The sequence below is a fragment of the Chiloscyllium plagiosum genome, unplaced genomic scaffold (assembly GCF_037043375.1).
Source record: "Chiloscyllium plagiosum isolate Xiang-an unplaced genomic scaffold, Cpla_swu_hap1 HiC_scaffold_5, whole genome shotgun sequence".
NCBI classification, from domain to species: Eukaryota; Metazoa; Chordata; class Chondrichthyes; order Orectolobiformes; family Hemiscylliidae; genus Chiloscyllium; species Chiloscyllium plagiosum.
Window position 1 is genome coordinate 116,058,664 of NW_028270143.1, and position 27,049 is coordinate 116,085,712.

General features: G+C 41.0%; 1 protein-coding gene across 1 annotated transcript in view; it reads left to right on the forward strand.

Annotated features, from left to right (window-relative positions):
* The window catches only part of kmt2ca (lysine (K)-specific methyltransferase 2Ca), a 403,624-nt gene that overhangs the window by 288,182 nt on the left and 88,393 nt on the right, over positions 1-27,049 (forward strand). The window contains exons 13-15 of the mRNA XM_087987768.1: positions 2,716-2,832; positions 22,859-22,975; positions 25,264-25,365. Of these exons, the coding sequence (XP_087843894.1) occupies positions 2,716-2,832; positions 22,859-22,975; positions 25,264-25,365 (336 nt within the window). The remainder of the gene's footprint in view (positions 1-2,715; positions 2,833-22,858; positions 22,976-25,263; positions 25,366-27,049) is intronic.

The window sequence follows — 27,049 nt, forward strand, 5'->3', positions numbered from 1 at the left end:
TCTCTTCTCCCTCTCTCTTCTCCCTCTCTCTTCTCCCTCTCTCTTCTCCCTCTCTCTTCTCCCTCTCTCTTCTCCCTCTCTCTTCTCCCTCTCTCTTCTCCCTCTCTCTTCTCCCTCTCTCTTCTCCCTCTCTCTTCTCCCTCTCTCTTCTCTCTCTCCTCTCTCTCTCCCCTCTCTCTTCTCTCTCTCCTCTCCCTTCTCTCCCTTCTCTCCCTTCTCTCCCTTCTCTCCCTTCTCTCCCTTCTCTCCCTCCTCTCTCTCCTCTCTCTCCTCTCTCTCCTCTCTCTCCTCTCTCTCCTCTCTCTCCTCTCCCTTCTCTCCCTTCTCTCCCTTCTCTCCCTTCTCTCCCTTCTCTCCCTTCTCTCCCTTCTCTCCCTTCTCTCTCCCTTCTCTCTCCCCTCTCTCTCCCTTCTCTCTCCTCTCTCTCCTCTCTCTCCTCTCTCTCCTCTCTCTCCTCTCTCTCCTCTCCTCTCTCTTCTCTCTCTTCTCTCCTCTCTCTTCTCTTCTCTCCTCTCTCTTCTCTTCTCTCCTCTCTCTTCTCTTCTCTCCTCTCTCTTCTCTTCTCTTCTCTCTCTTCTCTTCTCTTCTCTCCTCTCTCTCTCTCTCTCTCTCTCTCTCTCTCTCTCTCTCTCTCTCTCTCTCCTCTCAATCCTCTTCTCTCTCTCTCTTCTCTCTCTTCTCTCCTCTTTTTCTCTCCCCACCCACCCCCTTTTCTACAGCTGTCACACTACATTCTGCACTCTGTTTTGCTACCCTGATGTTCTTTGCACGGTATGATTTGCTTGTATAGCACACAAAACCACACATTTCACTGTATCTTATTACATGTGACCACAATAAATGACTCAGTTCAGTCTTCCAATGCCTAGTTTTAAACAGAACATCGAGTTTGTGATAAAACAAATTATGTCCTCCAAACCTGGTGTTCTGCTGATATTGCTGACCTACTCAAGCGTTTTGCATGTCTTAATATTGCAGAACTAATTTTACATCTGGTTGTTATCTTTTGTTTGGGCAACCATGCCATCTTTTTGTTTTAATAGAAGCTTGTGGAGCATTACTGCTGAGTTCTAGGGTTTGAGAGGTCATACCTCCTTGTCAACAACAATACATATGTATTAATGAAAGAATATTAGCAAATCACATAAAATTAAAGATCCTTTCATTGTTGAGAGTTGTATGGATGACTTGCAAAATGCCATGTACGATGACATAATTATTCCATACATATGAAGTAAGCCATTTGGTTTATGTACATAGTCTAAATTTTTCCAGATGTCCAAGTGCCCACATTTGACCATGGGTGAGATATTAGGAGAAAATAATCTCTGAGAAATAGGAGATAGAATTCATGGACCAAAAGGTGCAGTGGATGTGGGTTTCCTGCTGTTCATGTGGTTGATGTCAATTTATCCTATATGTTTATGAAAATTAGCATTTGTGGTCAACTCAAACGACAACTCTGGAACCATGTGTGTAATGTAAATGGTGCTTGTGCACAAAATCTCATTCATACTATTCAGATAAGGGGGTGTACTGAAAAGTACAGGGTGAGAGAAACCTTGGTTTCATTTTCTGAATTATTGAATGTGTCCTCTGTTCCTTGTATTGTTTCCTGGTTGGGTAGAGTGGTGAGCATGATTATGAACCAACAACCTGGTCATTATAGGCTGTAATTTCATGTCAAATTGTAAATTTATTGGAAATACCTCCGCCATCTGCTTGATGTGTTCACAATCAAAACAGCATTCCAGACAAAAGATTTTCCAACCTTGTAATTTTAAACTATATTCTAAATTGGATGAGAGGGGTTCAGGGGGGCATGGTGGGAAGTAGAAAAGTCTGGAAGTGCATGATTAGATTAGATTAGTTACCCTACAGTGTGGAACCAGGCCCTTTGGCCCAATAAGTCCACACCAACCCTCCAAAGAGTAACCCACCCAGACCCATATCCCTCTGACTAATGCACCTAACACTACAGGCAGCTTAGTATGGCCAGTTTACCTGACCTGCACATCATTGGACTGGGGGAGGAAACCGGAGCACCCGGAGGAAACCCACACAGACACGGGGAGAATATGCAAACTCCACACAGACAGTCGCCCAAGGCTGGCATCGAACCTGAGCCTCTGGTGCTGTGAGGCAGCAGTGCTCACCAGTGAGCCCACGATGCCGCCCATAACTGATTAAAAAGAAGGTTGACATTGCTGATGTAGATTCTTTACTGAGTTGTTTTTCAAAAGTTTCTTGAACTGCAGTCTACATTGAGCAGTTTCTCATTGTAACTCTAGATTATCAGCATTTTTCTCTTTTAACATTTATTTTTAAAGTTATTGACTGTGAGTAATTAATTAATAGAAATGCCAGACTAAGAAATGCAGCTCCATTAAGTTTAGATTTTCTCATTTTTATGCAGAAAATGGATCTGTTTAGGACAGAAGTGTTATAACTTTAGTTTCATGTGTTTTTCCTTTGGCAGATTGAATTTGTTTTAAAAAAAATTCATTGTGAGATGGCATTTTTAGTTTCTTAACCTCATACACGTCTTTTATTACACAGTATTGCTTTTTCAGTTTAATTGTCAAAAACTTCATATCTTCATAGAATTTTGTCCTAAGCTTTCATTTTGTTGCATTTTAGTATCATGTTTAGTAGTTAAGTTTATTTTGCTGGGGGTTTCCCCAATTACATCTTTTTTCACCTACCATATCCTAGGGCATGTGGGCGACAAATGCAATGAGTTCCCCTTCCTGGTCTACAGACAGTTATGAATTTCGGGAGAGTATGGTAAAAACAAAGCAACCTCAGAGCACCATTTGGAACATCAAAGTGGTAATTCATATTATTTCAGATTTATATTCCTTTACCATTTTCGTTTAGCTTGGGTCTTTCTTTTGTATCTGATAAGGCAGTAGATTTTTGTTTACCTTTATTCATTCAGCCATCGCATTTGACATGCATTGTAGCCACTCTGCGTTGGAAAAGTTGATTTTTCCTTCAAAAAGTAGTGTTGCTTTGGACAGATGATATGTTTGCTCGCTGCCTCTCATTTCCCTTCCTCTTAATAAAAGGGACAGTTCTGCATACAAGGCAATAGAACCAATGCTCCTATTGTAACATTTTCACTCAAACCACAGTTGTTTCAAGTACAGCTTTTGTTGGTATTTTGAAAATTTCAAATGTCTCTCCTTGAACTATACTGCCAATTCTTGTTTGCCTGTTGTTGACACTGTACAGATTTGGGTTACAATCTTGAAAGGGTTAATTTTCCATTATCGACTTTTCATCATTTTGGTTCTGGAATATTTTCATACAGTACATTTCATTTAGAAAAGTCAGGTGTAACTTTCCTTTTATGTAGCTAATGCAGCTTCTGAGCAGTGTATGGAGTCAACAGCAGTAAAAAGCCCATCGGCCTAATTTATTTAGAACATAGAACAGTACAGCACAAAACAGACCCTTCAGCCCACGATGTTGCGCCGACCACTGATCCTCATGTATGCACCCTCCAATTTCTGTGACCATATGCATGTCCAGTAGTCTCTTAAATGTCCCCAATGGCCTTGCTTCCACAACTGCTGCTGGCAACGCATTCCATGCTCTCTCAACTCTCTGTGTAAAGAACCCGCCTCTGACATCCCCTCTATACTTTCCTCCAACCAGCTTAAAACTATGACCCCTCGTGTTAGTCATTTCTGCCCTGGGAAATAGTCTCTGGCTATTGACTGTATCTATGCCCCTCATTATCTTGTGTACCTCAATTAGGTCCCCTCTCCTCCTCCTTTTCTCCAATGAAAAAAGTCTGAGCTCAGTCAACCTCTCTTCATAAGATAAGCCCTCCAGTCCAGGCAGCATCCTGTACACCTCCTCTGAACCCTCTCCAAAGATCCACATCTTTCCTATAATAGGGCGATCAGAACTGGACGCAGTATTCCAAGTGCGGTCTAACCAAAGTTTTATTCTTGTTTATACACATGAGCCTCCTTCCAGCATTTCTCATCTAACTCTATAAGTGCAACCTTCTGCTGCAGCCTGCCTCATGTACTTATTTAGCTTTCACTTAAATGGAGCAATGTTACATGCTTAATTGCTCCTTGCAGTCCCTAAGAAATGTAATTAGGCATTTAACCATACTGTTTTTCAAGTCAAGTTGGTGTTTTCCACTTTCTTCTCCCTGTTCAGGTAGAGCAATTTCTCCTGGATTCTTTATTTTGTTCATGAATTATTTTTAAAGGTATTACCTCCGGTTTTGGACAGTCATTTAGCTGGAAATATTTTCTCGACACTTATACTATTATTAACTCAAAGACTTCTACCAGGTACTCTTTCTAATATTACCATTAGTCTATTAATCAAACTGGTCAACATATCTTAACTATGTGGCAGTAATTTGTCTGCTTTTGAAATCTGTGTCAGTTCTCCAAGATCCTTTCCAGACCAGTAGCTGTTGATACTGTATGTTATATCATATAAACTGTAACTTGCATAAGTTTGAAATTGTTCCAGCCTTATTTGCTGAATACTTATGTGAAGTGCAAAAATATCTAAATTAAATTCTCCATGTGCAGAGAAAGAGCTCTTTGTTCAATTTTACCATGAAGTCCAGCTTCAATTCAGGTAGCAAATTGGACTGAAGCACATAGTGTCACAGGATTGATGAACCCAGCATAGACTATTTGGAATTCAAGCTCATCCACTAGTATTCATCTATAATAAGCATGATTAATGTGCGCAAGGCTTGAGCAGATTAAGACTAAGGCCGACTGAGTTACTGACTATACTCTTTGAAATTCTGTTCAAAGAGGTGATTTAACTGGGTCTTGCTGCAAGATTAAACTCTCCAGAGTGAAAGGTAAGTGGAAGAGGATAAAAGGCATGGTCGAAAAACTTATCTACAGTGTGACCAGCAGTGGAGTAATATCACAAATCATAATATGACGTGAGGGCAGAGAAAAAGTTGATTGGTGAATATTCCTAGTCTTTAAAGTAAGAGTAGGTTTTCGGTCTGTGTTTATGTCTCCAAAGTTTTTCTTCTTTCTACTTAAAAATAACTGCTTCAGTAGTTTGTTGACACTGGTGATTTTTTTTCTTTTTAGTTTCATTAAAAACAATATATCATTAGTGAAGTGTAAAGAACAGGGAATTTGGATAAGTTTATGAGATAGAACAGTGATGTGTTGCTGCTGTATCATATGGACACTGATGTGATCCATAACTAATGCAACTGCAGTAAGAGTTTGCAGCTCAAGGAACTTCATATTTGAGCTGGTGTCTGAGTAACATTGTGCCACATTATGGAAGGAGCAAGTTACCTGGACACTTTTCTCTAGAGGGCAGTCATACCCCTCAGACTAAGTAATTCAGTTTTGGTCTGTGATCAGAGACAGGAAGGTGTGACTGCAGGTGAGGCAGTTATGTGTACCCAGGAGCTACAATTGAGGAGCCTCGGTCCCTGCAATTGCTCAACATTTGTGAGGTCCTTGCAAGCTGTGGGGACTGCAGGGAGGATGAGCAAACCGACCACAGCATGTTAGTAGAGGGAGTCGTTAAAGTGTGGGGATGCAATAGGAATGCAGATTTGGTAGAAGGGCAGTGTAATTAAAAGGATAGATAATGTTTTGTGCAGCTGTCAGCAGGAAATATGAAGGCTGTGTTGCTTGTACAATGTCAGGATTAAGAATATCTCAGGGCTGAAGAAGAATTTGGAAAGGGAGAAAGGGATCATAGAATCAAAATGTGCAGAAGAGGCCCTTTAGCCCATCAAGTCTGCATTGACAAGTGAAAAACACCTGACTTGCAACTTAATCCTATTTACAAGCACTTGGTCCATAGCTTTAAATGTTATGATGTGCCAAGTGGTCATCCAGGTACTTTTTAAAGGTTGTGAACCAACATTGCTCTGCTACCCTCCCAGGCAACGCTTTCCAGACATCAGCACCCTCTGGGTAAAAAAGGTTTACCTAAGTGCCCCACCAAACCTAATGACACTCACCTTTAAACTTCAGTTTCTTCGTAACTGACCCTTCAACTAAGGGGAACAGCAACTCCTTATCCGGTCTGTCTATATCCCCTCATAATCTTGTACACCTCAATCAGATTTCCTCTTAGTCGTCTGTGCTCCAATGAAAACAACCAAAACCTAAGCTCATAACCCTTCCTCATAACTTAAATTTTCCATCCCAGGCAGCGTCCTGGTGAACTTCCTCTGCACCCCTCCAGCACAATCACATAATTCCTATAATGTAGCAACTAGAACTACACATGTTACTCCAGCTGTGGTCTCACCAAAGTTCTATACAACTCCTACATGACTTCCCTGCTTTTGTAATCTATGCCTCCATTGATATACATGTGTCTCTTGTGCTTTTTTCACCACCCTGCTAACATGCCCTTATGCCTTCAGAGATCTATGCCTTTGACCTGCTCTACCATTCATGACTGATCTTCTCGTGGACTCTGCTCCACTTACCCACCCACTCACCATGACCCTTAATCTTGCCTAGCACAAAGTGTAACCTGTATGCCTTACACTGTCAGAGTTCTTTTTCACCTTATGATCTGTATGTCCTTGATTATTATGATCTGCCTGTACTGCTTGCAAACAAAGCTTTTCATTGTACTTAGGTACATGTAAAAATAAATCAAATCAATCAATCAAGAATTTTCCATGTGAACAATAGTGAAGCAGTCAATTCACTGCAAATGCAAGCCATTATCAATGCAAACAATCTCAACTTTACTTGGAAACAAATTAATTCCGTTATTGCTCAAAAGTCTCTATTTGCCTTTAAAACATTCAACGAGGAAGCCTCAACTTCTTCACTGGGCTGAGAATTCCATAGATATAGCACTGCTGCAGAGGAGACAACCGAAGTAGTACTGCAAAATGTTCAACATTGAGGCACTCAAAGACACAGTAAAAAAAAGCCTCATTCAGTCCGCTCCCCTCCACAAACCTAGTGACCCTCAGCGACACCGAGTCGCAGGACTCCAGCAGCCTCTGATTCACCGTCAAGATTGCCATCATCAATGCCTACAAACTCTCCATCAGTCACTCAACCAAGAAACACTAACACTGGTTTAATCAGAATGATCAGGAGATCCAGGAACTGTTAAGCGTGAAGCATAAAACCACAATCGCACACAGAGCAAGGCAGGCCTACAGGGATCTGAAAGCCCAGGTCTAACAACAAACCTGCAACATAAAGAACAGGTGGTGGGTGGAGAAAACACCGGAGGCCCAACAGATGGCTGACAACTGTGACATACATGGTTCCTTCTGTGCTGTAAGACCACTTATGGATCAAACACCCAAGGCCCCACCCCACTCCTGGCCAAGGACAGAGTGACTCTTATGAAAGATAAAGAAGCCATCAAACAATGCTGGGGGAAGCACTTCAGAGACCTCCTCAACCAGGGCTCTGTTGTCAATTTGGGCAATGTTGAACACGTCCATCAACATGCTACACACCATGACCTCAGCAACATCGCAGCCCTGCACAAAGCAGAGGGGGCCATCTGCCAGCTTAAGAACAACAGCTGGAACAGATGGTATCCCTGCTGAGATATTTCATGTGTAGAGGCAAAGAGTTTCTGTTTCATCTACAAACCCTTGTCTGCTTTATCCAGGAGATGGAGAGCATTCTGGTAGAGCGCCAAGATGCCACAGTTGTGAACATTTTCATAAAAGGCAATAATTCAATTGTGGTAACTACAGGGGGATCTCCCTACTATCGACCATCAGAAAAATCATTGCCAATGACCCCTTCAACCATCTCCTCCCAGTGGTTGAGGGACGCTTCCCAGAATTGCAGTGTGGCTTTTGGATATGGAGGTACATATCAGATATGATTTTCATCAAATCTGCAACTGCAGAAGAAATGCGGGAAAAACAGTCGACCACTGTACATGGCTGCTTTTGACCTTACCGTCAATAGGAGGCATAATGGAGCATCATTCTTCACTTTGGTTGCACCATGAAGTTTATCACCATCCTTTGGCCTGCTCCACGATGACAAGGAAGACATAGTAATGACGAATGGCTCTGCCACCGACCCATTTCCCGTTAGGGCCAGTGTCAAGCAGGGCTGTGTCATGACCCAGCACTGTTCTCGATCTACCTCGCTGCAATGCTTCACCTCACCGCCAACAAGCTCCCTGCTGGAGTGGAGCGAATTTACAGTATCAGCAGGAAATTATTCACTCTCTGCATTCAAGCCAAGACCAAAGTCACCCAACCAGTGTCATCAAGCTGTAGTATACAGATAATGTTTGCTTATATTGCAACGTCAGAGGATGAGCTCCAGCTATCGTCACTATCTTTGTCAGAGGCATATGTGAGCTTAGCTCTGAACATCTGGAAGACTAAAGTCCTCCACCAACCTGGCCTGGCACTGTGGAGCAAACTCTCAATCATCAGGGTCCATGGAGAGGCCTTAGAGAACATTGACCATAGAACATAGAACATAGAACAATACAGCACAGAACAGGCCCTTCGGCCCACAATGTTGTGCCGAACTTCTAACCTAGATTAAGTACCCATCCATGTACCTATCCAAATGCCGCTTAAAGGTCGCCAATGATTCCGACTCTACCACTCCCACGGGCAGCGCATTCCATGCCCCCACCACTCTCTGGGTAAAGAACCCACCCCTGACATCTCCCCTATACCTTCCACCCTTCACCTTAAATTTATGTCCCCTTGTAACACTCTGTTGTACCCGGGGAAAAAGTTTCTGACTGTCTACTCTATCTATTCCTCTGATCATCTTATAAACCTCTATCAAGTCACCCCTCATCCTTCGCCGTTCCAACGAGAAAAGGCCGAGAACACTCAACCTATCCTCGTACGACTTCCTCTCCATTCCAGGCAACATCCTGGTAAATCTTCTCTGCACCCTCTCCAAAGCTTCCACATCTTTCCTAAAGTGAGGCGACCAGAACTGCACACAGTACTCCAACTGTGGCCTAACCAAAGTCCTGTACAGCTGCAACATCACTTCACGACTCTTGAATTCAATCCCTCCATAGGCCTTCTTACAAACTCTATCCACCTGAGTGGCAACCTTCAAAGATCGATGTACATAGACCCCAAGATCCCTCTGTTCCTCCACCTGACTAAGAACCCTACCATTAACCCTGTATTCCGCATTCTTATTTGTTCTTCCAAAATGGACAACCTCACACTTGGCAGGGTTGAACTCCATCTGCCACTCCTCAGCCCAGCTCTGCATCATATCTAAGTCCCTCTGCAGCCGACAACAGCCCTCCTCACTGTCCACAACTCCACCTATCTTCGTATCATCTGCAAATTTACTGACCCACCCTTCGACTCCCTCATCTAAGTCATTAATAAAAATTACAAACAGCAGAGGACCCAGAACTGATCCCTGCGGAACTCCACTTGTAACTGGGCTCCAGGCTGAATATTTACCATCTACCACCACTCTCTGCCTTCGACCGGTTAGCCAATTTTCTATCCAATTGGCCAAATTTCCCTCTATCCCATGCCTCCTGACTTTCCGCATAAGCCTACCATGGGGAACCTTATCAAATGCCTTACTGAAATCCATGTACACTACATCCACTGCTCTACCCTCATCCACATGCTTGGTCACCTCCTCGAAGAATTCAATAAGACTTGTAAGGCAAGACCTACGCTTCACAAATCCGTGCTGGCTGTCCCTAATCAAGCAGTGTCTTTCCAGATACTCATAAATCCTATCCCTCAGTACCCTTTCCATTACTTTGCCTACCACAGAAGTAAGACTAACAGGCCTGTAATTCCCGGGGTTATCCCTATTCCCTTTTTTGAACAGGGGCACAACATTCGCTACTCTCCAGTCCCCTGGTACCACCCCCGTTGCCAGTGAAGAGGAGAAGATCATTGCCAACGGTACTGCAATTTCTTCTCTTGCTTCCCACATAATCCTAGGATATATCCCGTCAGGTCCGGGGGACTTGTCTATCCTCAAGTTGTTCAAAATGTCCAACACATCTTCCTTCCTAACAGGTATCTCTTCTAGCTTACCAGTCCATTTCACACTCTCAAATGCCTCAAAAGTGTCAATTCAGCTAATAATGAAGAGATCCAGCACCACCTCCAGTGTCTTATTACAGCCTTGGCCATCTGAGGTGTTCAAGGGCAACAGCATCAGATCCAATACCATGATCATGGTTGATAGAACTCTGGTGGTTCCTGCCCTCATGTATGGCTCTGAGATGTGGACTGTCTATAGCAGACTCGAGTTGCTGGAGGCGAACTACCAGCGCTGCCTGCGCAAGATCGTGTGAATCTGCTGGGAAGAAAGACGCACTAACCAGGCCAACATCCCCAGCATTGAGGCACTGATCACCCTTGATCAGCTGCAATGGGCTGGGAACATCCACATGACTGACGAGAGACTCTCTATGCAGGTGCTATAATCCCAGGTTCAAAATGTCAGGCAGGGCATAGGTGGACAGAGGAAGTGCTTCAGTGATGCCCTAAAGGGCTCACTGGCAAAACGCAGCATTCCCACAGACACAGACGAATCCTTGGCCCAAGACCGTCTAAAGTAGAGGAGCATCCTGGAAGACATTAAGCACCTTGAGACTTGCTGTGAAGAAAAAGTGGAAGCCAGGTGAAAACAGCAAAAGGAGCGTGCTGCCCCACCAACACCCTGCCTACCTTCTGCCCAGAGTGTAACATAACCTGTGGAAGCCACGTCGACCTGTACAGCTACCTGTGGACTCACCCTGAGTGCAAGAGAGTCATCCTTATCTGCGATGGACCACCAATAATGATGAGAATGTAAACGATTCTGGCACTTGAGTAGTTACAACCTGTCAACCCAAAACAGATCCCAATGTCAGTCTCCTGTTGGCTTACTAGTCCTTTATCAATGCCAATATGTTACTTCCTCCAAAGTGAGCTCTTATTTTGCATAATAACCTTTGATATGACACCTTATCAACTTTTGGAATTCTATCCTTTTATCCATTCAGCTTATTACTTCCTCAAATAACTCTAATAAATTCATGAAATAAAATTTTAAGAGTTTTAATTCTGCCTAATCCCATTATAATTTTCAAAATATCCTGTTATAAACCACATTAATTATAGGATCAAGCAATTTCACTTTTACAGCTGTTAGCAAACTGGCCAACAGTTTCCTGCTTTCTGCATCTTACCTTCCTTGAATAAAGGCTGTTTCTCAATCTGCTGGGACCCTACCAGAATCTTGAGGAATTTTGTACGGTTATATTCAATGCCTCCACTTTCCAGCCACTTCTTTTAAAACCTTAAAATGGAGATCATTTGATCTTGGGGACTTGTTACAATGTCACTCTAATAATATTACTAGCAGCTTCTCCCTGGTGTTAGAAAAAATAATTTTTCTTTCTGCTTTTGCCTGTTGATTTTCAAGTATTTTTTGGAAGTTGTCTGAGTCTTCTCCAGTGAAGATGGACTCTCCATTTCTGCCTTTTCCTTGTTTTCCACTGGCACAGTGGTTAGCACTGCTGCCTCACAGCGCCTGAGACCCGGGTTCAATTCCCGCCTCAGGCGACTGACTGTGTGGAGTTTGCACGTTCTCCCCGTGTCTGCGTGGGTTTCCTCCGGGTGCTCCGGTTTCCTCCCACAGTCCAAAAGATGTGCAGGTCAGGTGAGTTGGCCATGCTAAATTGCCCGTAGTGTTAGGTAAGGGGTAAATGTAGGGGTATGGGTGGGTTTCGCTTCGGCGGGTCGGTGTGGACTTGTTGGGCCGAAGGGCCTGTTTCCACACTGTAATGTAATCTAATCTAATCTAATTCCCAGACTCTGTCTCTGGATCAGTAACTCAAACTTTAATTACTCATTCCTGTTGTTAAATCTTATAGAACCTTTGCTTTTTTTTTTGATAGCTTTTTAGCATCATCTAATTCCTTCCTCTTCATTCATTTTTGAGTTGTTATTTATGGTTTCTTAATCTGTTCAGTCTTCTGACCTGCCACTGATCTCAGTATTGTACAGTAGTTTTTCAGTTTGTTACTATTCTTAATTTTCACATTTAGTTATATTTGGTACATTCTTCTCAAGATGTCTTTCCCACTGTGATAAATCTTTGTGAGTTATTCATTAATATCTTACATGTCTGCCATTGCATTGCTACTGGTTTACCTTTTTACCTTAGGTTCCAGATCATTCTGCATTCATAATGATCATTTGAGTTTAACTGGAAAGATCTAGACTATTTATACCATAACGCTGTGGCCTGTCACTGGTCAGTTAATCCAGAGACCCAGTTAATGTTCTGGGACCTGGGTTCGAATCCTGCCATGGCAGATGGTAGAACTTGAATTCTTAAAATAAAAAGAAATCTGGAATTAAGTGTCTAACGTGACCGTGAATCTGTTATTGATTATCGGAAAGGCCCTTCTGGTTCAATAGTGTCCTTTAGGGAAGAAAACTGCCATCCTTAGCTTGTGTGGCCTACATGAGCTCCAGACCCACAATAAAGAGGTTGAATTTTAACTGCTCTCTGGGCAATTAGGGATGGACAGTAAGTGCTGCCTAGCCAGTGATGCGCTCACTCCATGAATGAATGAATAAATTTAAAAAACAAGTTTTGGTAATGCAACTAATGCAGGGAGCTACTTTAGACTCTCAAAGGCCCATTCTTGTTAGCATTAACTACTGACAACCAATTGCTTTCAATGTCATTTAAAATCGTTGTTCCCATTTTGTTCATTAATGTTATATTCTGTGTCTTTAGGTACTTTTTTTTTCATTTGTCTTCAGAATAGTTCTCTTTCAGTAAAGTTGCAGATTATAATTCATTCCTGACCAGTTGGACAGTAGTATTTGAATTTTCTTTTGTAGCTCCTTTTGTGGCGTGAAACACTGAGAAAATTATGAATGTGCCACTACATTGCTGGTCAAAATATAGAAAGTTGTTTTATATCTGAGGCTTTATGAGGAATTCTTCCACTTTGCTGTTTAACTGTTAAGGATCGTGCATTTTGTTACCTAACTCATAACTGTTCTCATGAATCGCAGGAGACTGGTGTCCAAGGGCACCCAGGTCTCACTGCACATGCCCCTCTCTCAATTTAGAGCCATCCTGATAATTGCATTCCTGTGCTTGCTACCAAACTGGATGACCTCACGTTTATAAACATTATAATGCACCAGCATGCATTTTCTAACTCTGTACTTATCTAGATCGCCCTTTAGCCTTTCTGCATTTTTGAGGATGTAACTCTGAAAATGGACGAGAGACATCCAGTTGATGTAGTGTCCCTGGACTTTCAGAAAGCTTTTGATGAAGTCCCACATAGGAGGTTATTGAGCAAAATTAGGGTGCAAAATACTAACTTGAATTGAAAGTTGGTTGGCTGACAGGAAACAAAGTAGTGGTAAATGGCTCCATTTCGGAATGGCAGGCGGTGACCAGTGGGGTACCGCAGGGATCAGTGCTGGGACTGCAGATTTTTACAAGATATATTAATGATATTGAAGATGGTATTAGTAATAACATTAGCAGATTTGCTGATGATACTAAGCTGGGTGGCAGGGTGAAATATGAGGAGGATGTTAGGAGATGACAGGGTGACCTGGACAGATTAGATTAGATTAGATTACTTACAGTGTGGAAACAGGCCCTTCGGCCCAACAAGTCCACACCGCCCTGCCGAAGCGCAACCCACCCATACATTTACCCCTTACCTAACACTATGGGCAATTTAGCATGGCCAATTCACCTGACCTGCACATCTTTGGACTGTGGGAGGAAACCGGAGCACCCGGAGGAAACCCACGCAGACACGGGGAGAACGTGCAAACTCCACACAGTCAGTCGCCTGAGGCAGGAATTGAACCCGGGTCTCTGCCGCTGTGAGGCAGCAGTGCTAACCACTGTGCCACCGTGCCGCCCACAGGTTAGGTGAGTGATCAGATGCATGGCAGATGCAGTTTAATGTGGATAAATGTATGGTTATCCACTTTGGTGGCAAGAACAGGAAGGCAGATTGCTACCTAAATGGAATCAATTTAGGTAAAAGGGCAGTACAAAGGGATCTGGGTGTTCTTGTACACCAGTCAATAAAGGTAAGCATGCAGGTACAGCAGGTAGTGAAGAAGGCTAATAGCATGCTGGCCTTCATAACTAGACGAATTGAGTATAGAAGCAAAGAGGTTCTTCTGCAGCTGTACAGGGCCCTGGTGAGACCGCATCTGGAGTATTGTGTGCAGTTCTGGTCTCCAAATTTGAGGAAAGACATTCTGGCTATTGAGGGAATGTAGCGTAGGTTCACAAGGTCAATTCCTGGAATGGCGGGACTACCTTATGCTGAAAGACTGGAGCGACTGCGCTTGTATACCCTTGAGTTTAGAAGACTGAGAGGGGATCTGATTGAGACATATAAGATTATTAAAGGATTGGACGTTCTGGAGGCAGGAAACATGTTTCCGCTGATGGGTGAGTGCCGAACCAGAGACGCAGCTTAAAAATACGGGGTAGACCATTTAGGACACAGATGAGGAGAAACCTTTTCACCCAGAGAGTGGTGGCTGTGTGGAATGCTCTGCCTCAGAGGGCAATGGAGGCCCAGTCTCTGGATTCATTTAAGAAAGAGTTGGATCGAGCTCTGAAGTATAGTGGAATCAAGGGTTATGGAGATAAGGCAGGAACAGGATACTGTTTAAGGATGATCAGCCATGATCATGTTGAATGGTGGTGCAGGCTCGAAGGGCAGAATGGCCTACTCCTGCACCTATTGTCTATTGCATCCTCTTCATAGCTCACTCTCCCAGCCAGTGTCGTGTCATCTGCAAATTTGGAGGTATTGCATTTAGTTCCCACATTTAAATCATTACTATATGAATAGCTGAAGACTTAGCACTAATCCTGTGGTACCCATTAGTCCCTGCCTACATTCAGAAAGAAATCAATTTTTTCTTCCTCTGTTTTCAGTCGCTAACCTGTTTTCTATCCATCTCAATAATGAAACACAATCCCATGCATTTTAAATTTACTAGTTCCTTACATGGAACTGTTGAAAGCCTTCTGAAAGTCCAAATGGACGACAACCAGGGGCTCCCCATCATCATCCCTGCTAGTCACATCCTTTAAAAAAAATTCCAGTGGATTTGGCAAGTGTCATTTCCCTTTTGCAAGTTCAAGCTGACTCTCTCATTCTGCCACCATTTTCCAAATGCTCAGCTAATAATGGATGCTGGCATTTCCCATGACTGACATTAGATTGAGTGGCCCATAATTCCTAGTTTTCTCTCTACCGCCCTTCTTACAATACCTACTGTCCAACCTGTAGGAGCTGACCCAGAATCTACAGAATTTTGGAAGATGACCACCAATGCATTCACTATTTCTATGGCCACTTCCTTAAGTGTTCTGGGGCGTAGATGATCGGGGCTAGGGATTTATCAGCCTTCAATCCCCTTCCGGCCTTCGAGTCCTGATGAAGGGCTTTTGCCCGAAACGTTGATTTTCCTGCTCCTCGGATGCTGCCTGACCTGCTGTGCTTTTCCAGCACCACTCTAACTCAGCCTTCAATCCCCATCAATTTCCCCAACAGCATTTACCCATTAATACTGATTTTTTTTTTCCCAGTTTCTACCTCACAAAACCTTGTGTTTCCTATCCATGTCCTCCTCTGTGAGCACAACCACAAGTATGTATTAGTTGGTCACCTATTTCTTTGTGACCCATTATGAGTTCCCCTGTTTCTGACTACTACATATTTGTCTTCACCAATCTTTTTCACTTCATATTCTACAGACACTGTCACAGTATGCATCCCACAAATTTACTCTCGTACTGTCTTTATTTTCCCTTTTTTGATCAATCCCTTTGTCGTCCTCTTATTAAATTCTGAAATTCTCCCACTCCCAACGTCTACTTTTTTTCTGGCCAATTTGATTGCTGCACCCTTGGTTCTAATACTATCTCTAATTTCTCTTGTAAGCAGTGGTTTGGCCACTCCTCCTACTTTTGTTTCTGTCTGGCACAAAAGTAATCACTGTTGCAGTTCACCCATGCACTCTTTGAATGTTCGCCATTGCTCTTCAACGGCCTTCCCTTTAAGTAATGTTCCCCAATCAATCATAGCCAACTCATGCCTTGTACCATCGTTGTTTCCTCTCTTTAGATTTAAGACCCTTGTCTCGGAATCAACTACGTCACTCTATTTTGAATTCTAACATGATCATTCGTCCCCAGGCAACCTTGCACAGGCAGATTGCCAATCGTTCACATTTCTCCATGTTATATTCCATTTGTCAGACTTTGCCCACTCACTCAATCTGTCTGCATAAATGTGCAACTTCCTTGTATCCTCTTCCCAACATAGTTTTCTGTTAACCTATGTATTTTGAATGGCGTTAAAGTCCAATATCTGAACTGCATAAATTTAAACTTCTGATCAGCCAGAATGGCTCATCGGGACTTGGCAGGATAAGTTACTAATGGGTATTGAGGTTCTTCAGTTTGTTTTAGTTGGTTATGCTTTCATCTATGATCCTATGTAGCTTTAAGCTCCACTGTAGATGTAAACACAAAAATTAGGCTGACACTTCAGTGCATGGCTGAGGAGGGTGTTACTGCCTGAAGTACGTACTTGATTGTGTTGTCTTTTTGTAATCTCCATGGGTCTTGGCATACATGTACTTATTTACTGGTTTCCCAATATGGCCAATCATCTGTTTAATCTATATTAAATTTAGAATAAAAGATTCTTTAACAAGGCTTCTTAATAAACATCTGACAATAATAAATAAACATAATGTTTAATATAAAATAAAACTTACTTTTAAAAGATGATTTGATTAGCACATGCTTAAATATGAAAAAAAAAATTTTTATCCCTCTAAATAACCCAACCCATGCACACTGCAGATTTCTCTTTGCAGAGATTCACTCTTTTTAAAACAAAATCTTTGGCCAATAAGTCTTAGTTCTTGAAGCCAAGAAGGATAAGGTGTGAGATGTTCAGATCCTCTTAGTCTGACATTCTGGCACACAGACGGATATTTCTGAACACCAGCAGTTGTAGCTGGTTACCTATGCAGCTGCTCAGGAATTATCAAAGCAATTGGACCAACACTTGAGGAATCTCGATGGTTCACAACAAAAATGTTACTTTCTAGATACAGGAGAGCTGAGCTCTGAAGCTCTTTTTTCAGCAGGCTGATCACCAGTTACTCCAAACAATATCCAAAATACATGCAACTTGAGTCAGAAACCCAGGCAGTGATCTTTCATAAACAAGCAATTAACACATGACATGTGATGACCATGAAATGCATTTTTTTAAAAATTCCAAAGTCTTTTCATTAACCACTTTGTGTAAAAAAAAAAAAAAAAAAATTCCAAATCCAAGCACCTACAATCCTTCAAAGTTAAGTCCATAAAAATGGCTGCGTATGAAGGCTTCGCAGCATGCTTCGGAATGTTAGCATCTTTTGCTGTTCTTCTGGTTGGTGGAGATCGCAGATTTGAGATCTGCTACAAAGGAATCTACTACAATAGACATTATATGCAGTCAATGAGATGGGCATTTTTGCTAAGGGAGGAGGTGCCAGTCAAACACCCCTTTTCATGGGTGTATCCGATTTCTCAAGTGATGGTGCAGCTGTCCCTATCCAGGCAAATGAAGCATGTTCCATCACACAGTTGACTTGTACCTTTTATTTTTTTTATTTTTATATTTTTAATTCATTCATGGGATCCCTAACTGTTATCAAAGGTGAAGGTGATCTGTAACCTTGAAACATAGCAGTCCTTGAATGTGACAACACCCAGAGTGCTATTTGAGAGGGGCTTCCAGGAACTACACCCAATTACAGTGAATGAATGGTGAGATATTTCAAAGTTAGTGGCATGTGGTTTGGAGAGGAAGTTGCAGGTGATGGTATCCAAAGATCCCTGTAAGCTGCGCAGCTGAGCCATTCTGAGAATCCATGCCTGGCATCCACTTCCAGAAGTCACTGACATATGTGGATCCCTGAGGTCCCCACAGAAGAAAGAAATAGCAGGAAGTCTATGTCCCCATACATCTGCCCTCATCCTTCATGGAAAGAGAGGGATTTAGAACGTGTTGTGGAAAGAGCTTAGGTGAGTTCCTGTGGTGGATCTTATAGATGGTACTCACTATTGCCTCACTGTGTCATTGGTGGAGGGGGGAGAGGGATATAAATGCTGAGGATGGTGGATGGGCTGCCAGTTAAGTTGGCTACTTAAAACTTGAAATCATCCAGGGTAAAGTGTGTTAATGAAGCAGCACACTTTTACCACATTCCCGACTTGTCTTTGATAGATGGTGGACAGACACTGGGGAGGCATGAAGTGAGTTGCGCACTAGAGAATTCCTAGCCTCTGACTTAATCTTGTAGCCACAGTATTTATGGCTGGTGATTTTATTGAACTCAGATTTCACCATCTGCAGTGTAAGTAGCAAGGATTCTAACCCATGTTCCCAGAGCATTAATTTGGGACTCCGGTTTACCTATCCAATACCATTTCCTTTACACCATCATCTTCACTATGCTTCAGGCATGGAATAACCTATGTCTCTGCAAGGAGTCTTCACTGTGTTCTGGTCAATACCTTTCTCTGAACATACTTTAAAACAATGTTTTATTTACTTTTTTACTCGTGCAAAGAGTCTGATGTATTGTTCACAAAAGTGAGTGAGTTTTTAAAATAAGCAATGAGCTGTGAAGCAATTTGGAATGTAATAGAGTATTCTCTAAATACAATTTGAATACAAGATTTGAGGCCCTTGTGCTCAAGCATTATAATCTCATTTGCTTGTAGGGGAGTTACAAGCACAAGGTAACAGTGCATACTTTGGAAATAGTGCACAGAACATTAACTAGGTTAGCCTGAACATCAGAGTGAGTTCCAAGGAAAAGATTTCTTTAAAAAACTTCAGACTTTTCTGCCTTGCAAGAGTGAGGGAATTTCATAAGGTACAAGTTAAATAGAGAGATTAGTCCAAATAAATGTTACATTATTGCTGGGAACTCAATGGACACGAAGTATAAATAAGTAAAAATATAATTTCAGAATCTTGTAAAAATATACTTCAATGGTAATTCATAACACCATTCTAAGATGGATGTTTGAGGTAATACTTCTTGAATCATTTGCACGAGTGTTAAATGCAATAATAAATTTCATAATCTCCAGTAGAGATTTACAAAATTTATGTTGAATACTCTCTTTCGACAGTTAAAAATTACACAACACAACACAACAAGCTTATTTAGAAGTACAAGTGATTGGAGTGCCCCTGCTCCTTCAGCTAGCTAGTGGGGCAGGATCTTGGGACACAGAATTTATAGTAAAAGATCAAAGTGCTGTACAACTGATGCAATGTATTGAACAAAACTAGATTGCTGTTAAGTCTTTAATCACTTAGGATGGGTTGCAGGTTTCAATTCATTAATATATAAATCCCAGAACTTCTTTCAAGTCACTTTCCCGAGGTAACTTAAGGTTTTATAAAAAAAAAAGTGACATCTCAGCTCAGACAATGCATTAAAGATGTGAGGTTAGAATCTGTCTGTGTTCCAACCTTGAGTTAGACTGGTTCTATTTCCAAAGGAGGAATTTATAAAATGTCACATTGGACTAACACAATCCGTAGGCAGTCCATGTCGGACTATAAGCTGGTGTTGTGATTTGTCCATCCTCGGCCAATACCTCGTGCACATCATGTCTCTCAACAGTGGTTGTCTTTGTTATTATGTTTTCTTTGTTTGATCCTTTAACCCCAGTAATGAAAAGCAATCAAATGCTGAGTGAAGCATTGGGGTTCTCCAGATTTGTAATTGTTGCAGCTAAAAGTTAAAGATCTCTCATTCAAATGAGTCATCTCGGTGAACATTCTGTCCAATTCCAGAAAGTAGGTTATGCTAAATGATTTTGTTGAGGAAAACCATTTTAGGTTAGATTTTGTCTCAAGTGAAGTATCAGTTGACTCATTTGAGCATGTGCACAGGTCATTTTCTATATTTATATGTAATGAAGTTTATCGTAGAGTAATGTGAAACTACAAAGTGTCAGCCTGCAAATAACTTTGACTTGAAACAGTGTCTACTTTTCTATGATAATACTTTTCGTCAAGAGGGTGAGAAATCTTTTGCCAGAAAATGAGTAGCAAGATCCAAGACTGACTTGTCCTGTTTCTGACAGTTCGATTCAATGACCTTCATGTTTTTCTATTAGCATAATATAATTTGTTTTTGTGATCATTGGAAGCCATCTAAGAATGAAGAATGTTAACCTGAAAGTGGTTATATGTATATTTTCAAAAAGATTATGTGCAAAGATATTTTATTGCACTATTAATACTGATTACAGATTTCAATGTGAAGGCTTATTTAGATCCCTGCAATCCAAATTTGTTGGGAATGAAAAGGCTATCCAGGAACTTTTTTCTGATTCTTAAGTCCCATCTTTTCTCCCCTTCTTTTCAAACAGCAGTATAATTTGCATGACTGCTAAGATAAAGGAAGGAAAAATTAACCCAGTATCCTGTCCTTGTTTGCAGTCCAGTGATCAACCTGAAGATGAGGACAAACAAAGCATGTTGTGGTGCTTACCAAGAGCTAACCAGTTGTCTTGGTTTTGTTTTCTGGACTTGCAAAGTGAAGAATATGTATTTGCACAAGATGCCAAATTTGGCTGAGACTCGGTGCTTTGCTTCACTCACCCCACCTATCAAACACAGAGATAGATGGCTGCAGGAGGGGAGGAACATATCAGTTGCTTAAACAAAAGTCAGATACAGGCAGTAATATTTTAGGAATTATTTTGTCAGTAATAAGCTCTTGTGAAGCAATTCATAATAATTTTACTAGAATTTTTGTGTAGCATACAAGTCCTTGAAGCAGACTAAGTTTTGTTTTCAATGGAAATTCTTTATTTGGAAGTAACAATGAGATTCTCCTTCCTTTTCTTGCATGTCATTCCTTATAACCTCTTCAATCGACCAATTTATTGCTGATTCTCAGTGTTGCAGGTTAATACTTAACTTACAAATGTGTCTTATCAAACAGGTATAAAACTGAACTGAGAAGTGACTAATTTGCAATGTGTTTGGAAAAAAATCACATTTTGCCAGCTGACAGCATAAAAGTTTTTGAAGTACACTATTCTTGTATTTGCTTTCTTATTAAAGATGTATTTAAAACATAAAATATTTTCATGAAATAGGTGGTAATAAAAGCAGATAACAACAGCATTTTTTTTGATAGTTTTTATACAAAATGTTTGCTACTTTATTATTTTTGACATTCTTTCATGACATGAGTCTTGCAGGCAAGGCTGAAGTCTGGTGCCCATCCCTGATTGTTCTTAAAATGAATCAAGGGGAGTTGGTAGTGTAGTGGTAATGTCACTAGACTGGCTAATGTTAGAAGACCAGGCTATTGTTTGAAGCAGGCAATTTGATGAAATTTGAATTCATTAAGAATTTGGGATAAAAGCTAACCTGACTGTTGGTTTTCATAAGAGTTCATCAGATTTACTTGTCCTCTGGAGAAAGAAGTCTGACATCCTTGCCTAGTCTGGCCCACATGTGACTCATCATTGTGTTTGGCTCTTAACTGTCTGGGTAATTAGGGGTGGGCAATAAATGCTGGCCTAGCCAGTAGCATCCACCCTGTACGAACAGATTTTTAAGAACCCGATAAGAATGCACCATATCACTGGGTGTGGAGTTACTAGATGAAGCAAGCATCAGCTTCTCCCTTCCCTAAACAACATCCGTGAACCCAATTAGTCTGGTAATGATATTGGTGATTGTTGTCACAGTCATCATTTCTGAGACTAATTTTATAGTGCAAATTTATTAATTATTTTTAAATTACACCAGCTGCCATGGTGTTATCTGGGCACCTGTTGCTCTGGAAAACTAGTTCAGTGACATTACAGTGTGTGATTGTTTACTCCTTAAAAATATATCTTTTTCAGTATTATAGAAACATTTGTCATTTTTGCATATTGCAAAGTGAATGGAGGGTAGGCAGTTTCAGTGATCCCACTCCATCTAAACCGCTAACCACTGAACTCCTCTACCAAGCTCCTTTGTAAGCTAACATGAAAAATTACTCTTGAGGTTCTGTTCCTATCCCCTTCAAATTTGCTGTCATCAACCCTCTCCACCAAAGTAACAACCGTTGATATCTCTGTCCTTGTAGACACTGTTACCGACCCATTCCCAGCCACTTTTTGTTTTCATCAAGTGTTGTTCCCTTCATACTTAATGCCCAATGCAGTCTTTGCTGGCATCCCACATTGTACCCTCAGTAAATTTGAGGTGATTCAAAATTTATCCATATCTCAACTTGCGCTAAATCCCATTCACCTTGGCTTTCTTGTTGCCCTATTATAGCCTTTTTTTAAACAATTCCTCAATTTTAGTATTATTTGTTTTCAAATCCCACTTGAGCCTGATCCCTCCTTAACTCTAACTTCATCTTGTCCGTAACACTGAATTACTTGTGTTCCTCTGATTCTAGCCTCTTGTATTCTCTCAATTGTAATTGCCTCATTATTGGTAGCCATGCATTCAGATGACGAGGCCATACGCTCTGCAATTGCCTCCTTGAATCTTGCCACATCTCTGTCTCACCTTGTACTATTTAATACACTCCTTCATTCCTACTTGTTTAAAGCTTCAGGTCATCTTACCTGAGAGTTTGTTTTTATTGCTCAGTATCTTTACTGTGGTATGTAATGCCCCTGTGTAACATGAGTTTGTTTTATTGTTTTGATGACTTATACATGAATGCAAGTTGTTAATAGCCTTGAGAAATATAGGGATACATTGTATTCAAAACAAGACTTTTCTGAAGTATTGTTTTCAATAGGGTCGTGGTGCTGGCTTTCCTGGGAAGAAGAGACCACGTGGTACAGGACACTCTGGACGGGGCGTTAGAGGCAGGTCGAAATTGAAAAATGGTATTGGTGCTGCTATAACACCAGGAGTAAGTGTACGCCATTTCTATTTCTCCATTTGGACATGGACTTTAATTATCTAAAGGGAAATTATTGTTCCAGTTGAACTATTTTCATAATACTGATGATTATCTGGTATAACTAGTTAGTTGTCATGTTGATCCTGGTCAGAAAAATCTATGGATAAATCTGTTTGGAAGGCATTTTATTGGCTCTGTCAATTGTGTGTGTGTACTACTACATTCTGCTTATTGGTTTTAACATTCTCTGGCTACTGTTAGCATGTTTGTAATAATATCACTTGACTTCACTTTGCTGGAACTTCTATGGATTTTATGGACACTGAAATGTTGCTTTTCCACCAGACAGGTGAGTGCAAAGGAAGATTGTCCTTTGATAAATAAGTACTTTACAGACATTTTGTTTTATAATTACCCAGTGTTATCGTCCATTTATTAAATACCTTTTATGGTACTCTTCCCCCAATTGAGTTTAAAATGCTGAGCTTCCCACTAATTTACTGAAATGGTGGAATTGGAATCGTTATCCTTTTTATAGTACAGCTAAATAAGGAGCGAATTCTCATCTTGCAAATGCTTTCTCTCCCCATTTTTACCTGGTTTAGTAAAATAATTTATGTGAAAAATTGTTTTGCTACCTTTGTTTCTTCTGATTTATTTAAGAGCCATCACTTAGGGGAGTTTCAAGAATCCTTAACTAATGGATTGACTTGTAATAAGCATCTTGAAAGCATGACATTGCAGAATTTTTCTTACAAATCTTTAAATAATTCTGCTATGTCTCCAAGACAGATTTAATGTCAGAAGGCCCCGTTGGAAACAAGAAGAAAAAAATAAAAGAATGATTGATTTAAAAACAACATTAAATAATTAATTTAAGATTATGTATTATATGTAAACCTTCACTCGGAAATGAGGTGTCATTCAGGTCTTGGAGTGATTTTCATCTTATGAGCTTTTACTCACCAAAGTAGTATATCCTGATTTTAAGTAAAAATGTTATGATCAAGATGTAATAGATCTTGGAATTAGCGGCAAAACTTTGCAAAGAAACCTGATATCTTATTCAGAGATAATTGATAAACAATAGGAGCTGTCACTGATTGATCTAATTAACTGCATTCAGTGCTGGGACCATACAATCCTGTAAGGCTTTAATTCCTTGTCTGTGTTGGTTTAACTGGTTTCACTCCAATGAAATGAGCGGTTTGGTGAAAGTTATTGCTCAGCAGTCTCTACTGACAGCACAGATCTGAGAGAGATTTGGCAAGATCTGGTCTAGATTTGGGCTAACCTGGGATTGCTCCTAGTTTAGCTAAAACAGCATTAGGAAAATAATTTTGATTAGGTGTTGAATGCTAATAAGCAAAGAGCTGTTTCATAGCTGTTGCATCCTGTCTAAGGCACAAGTCAGGAGTGTGATGCCTGGATGGGTGCAGCTCCAACAACACTCAAACTTGACAGCATCCAGGACAGAGTAGTCGCTTGATTGGCATTGTATGCACAAACATCCAGTCTCACCACCACCAACACTCAGTTGCAGCAGTGTGTACTCTCTACAAGATACACTGCAAAACCCCACCAAGATCCTTAGACAGCACTTTCCAAGCGCACAATAATTTCCATCTAAAAGGACAAGGGCAGCAGCTATATGGAAACACCACTGCAAGTTCCCCTCCAAGCCACTCACCATCCTGACTTAGAAATAAACTCTTGCCATAGCTGTGGTCAAAATCCTGGATATACTTTCTAAGGCATTGTGGATAAACCTCCAGCACGTGAACTAGAATGGCTTAAAAAGGGCTCTCAGCACTACCTTCTCAAGGGCTACTAGGAATGGGCAATAAATGCTGGTCAACCAATGATGTTGACATCCCACCTGTGAATAATCAACGAAGTTACTACTGAGGGATGGGGTGCAGTGGGTCTTATAGATCAGGAATGTTCCAGCATGACATTGGGCTTCCGTTTGATTGAGACTATGATGTAGCAGAACATTGGATTGCCAGCTGATGGGGTAATTTCCTTATAAGGGTCATTGCAAGAGGAGTTTCAAGAGGTGTTTCAAGAGGTTGCTCTTGCAAGGGATCATGGCAATCCTATTGATATACAAATATTCAACATGTTTAGATTTAATAAAACAGCAATTTACGTGCACTGTTTGAAGCATGTCCTGGAGTAACACCATGCTAAGAAAGGTCACTGGGTACTTTTCCCTTTGTGTTTTAAAGACAAATGTGAGTATTTTTTTAAATCAGAAAAGATGACTAGTAGTAATTGTGCACGTTCCATTGTAGGTTGGTGCCATGGAAATGATGGTCAATAAGGATGAGGATGAAAACTCAATGCATAACACTGTTGTTTTGTTCTCTACAAGTGACAAGTTTACTTTGAAACAGGTAAGGAATGTCCTCAGTTTAAATAATAAATTATTGGATTAGCAGAAATCTTTTTAACCTATAACAGTCTACAATGTAGTCTTAAAAATTAGGGCTTCTGGGGCTTGGGGTAATATGTTCATGGATTGAGGATTTGCTAACAATAGGACTAAATAGTCACTTTTCATTGGCAGACTTTGAGCCTGTGCTGGTACTGAAAGATTATATATGCCTTGGCCTTGGTTATTGACAGTTTATGATCAGTGGCGGAGTTTAATTTGAATAAATATGAGGTGCTGCATTTTGGAAAGGCAAATCTTAGCAGTACTTATACACTTAATGGTAAGGTCCAGGGGAGTGTTGCTAAACAAAGAGACCTTGGAGTGCAGGTTCATTGCTCTTTGAAAGTGGAGTCACTGGTAGGGTAATGAAGAAGGCGTTTGGTATGCTTCCCTTTATTGGTTAGAGCATTGAGTGTCGGAGTTGGGAAGTCTTGTTGCAGCTGTACAGGACATTGGTTAGGCCACTTTTGGAATGGTGTGCGCAATTCAGGTCTCCCTCTTATTGGAAGGATTTTGTGAAATTTGAAAGGGTTCAGAAAAGATTTACAAGGATGTTGCCAGGGTTGGAGGCTTTGAGCTGTTTGGGGAGGCTGAACAGACTGGAGCTGTTATCCCTGGAGCGTTGAAGGCTGAGGGCTGACATTATAGAGTAATAGACAAGGTATTTTCCCCAGGGTGGGACAGTCTAGAACAAGAGGTTTAGGGTGAGAGGGGAAAGATGTAAAAGGGACCTAAGGGGCAACTTATTCACGCAGAGGGTGGTGTGTGTATGGAATGAGCTGCCAGAGGAAGTGGTGGAGGCTGGTACAGTTACAACATTTAAAAGACATCTGGATGAATACATGAATAAGAAGAGTTTAGAGGGATATGGGCCAAATGCTGGCATACGGTACTAGATTAATTTAAGATATCTGGTGGGTATGGGCAAGTTAGACTGTATGGTCTTTTTCCATGCTGTACATGGAAACTATGACTCAGTTGAGGCAACAGAATGTCATGTATTCAAGTTATCTACTGGTGTCAAGTTAGGTGACAGGGTAAGTACGAGGAGGAAGCAAATGACCTGCAAAATGTCATGAATTAAATGAGTGGGCAAGAGCATGACAGATTTATACTGTGAAAAAATGATGAACAAATGAACGTTGAATATTTTACATTCTCTTTGGTTTTTATGTAACATGGCCATGGTTTATATTTTTAATGGAAGCCAGATTACAAAGTGCAATCCCCAATAATTAAAAAAAAAAACTTCAGTTTTACATGTGATAAAAATGGAATGCAGCTTATTCGCTAACCATAAACCTGTGTCTTCATGATAAGAACATGGAAACAAAGACTAGGATAGAACATTACAGCGCAGTACAGGCTCTTCGGCCCTCGATGTTGCACCAACCTGTGGAACTAATCTGCAGCCCAAGTGTTAGGTGAATTAGGGGTAAATATGGGTTGAGGAAAGAGTCTGGGTGGGTTACTCTTCAGAGGGTTGGTGTGGACTTGTTGGGCTGAAGGGTCTGGACTTTCGGGAATCTAATCTAATCTAATCTGATCTAATCTAACCTACACTATTCCATTTTCGTCCATATGTCTATCCAATCACTATTTAAATGCCCTTAAAGTTGGCAAGTCTACAATTGCAGGCAGGC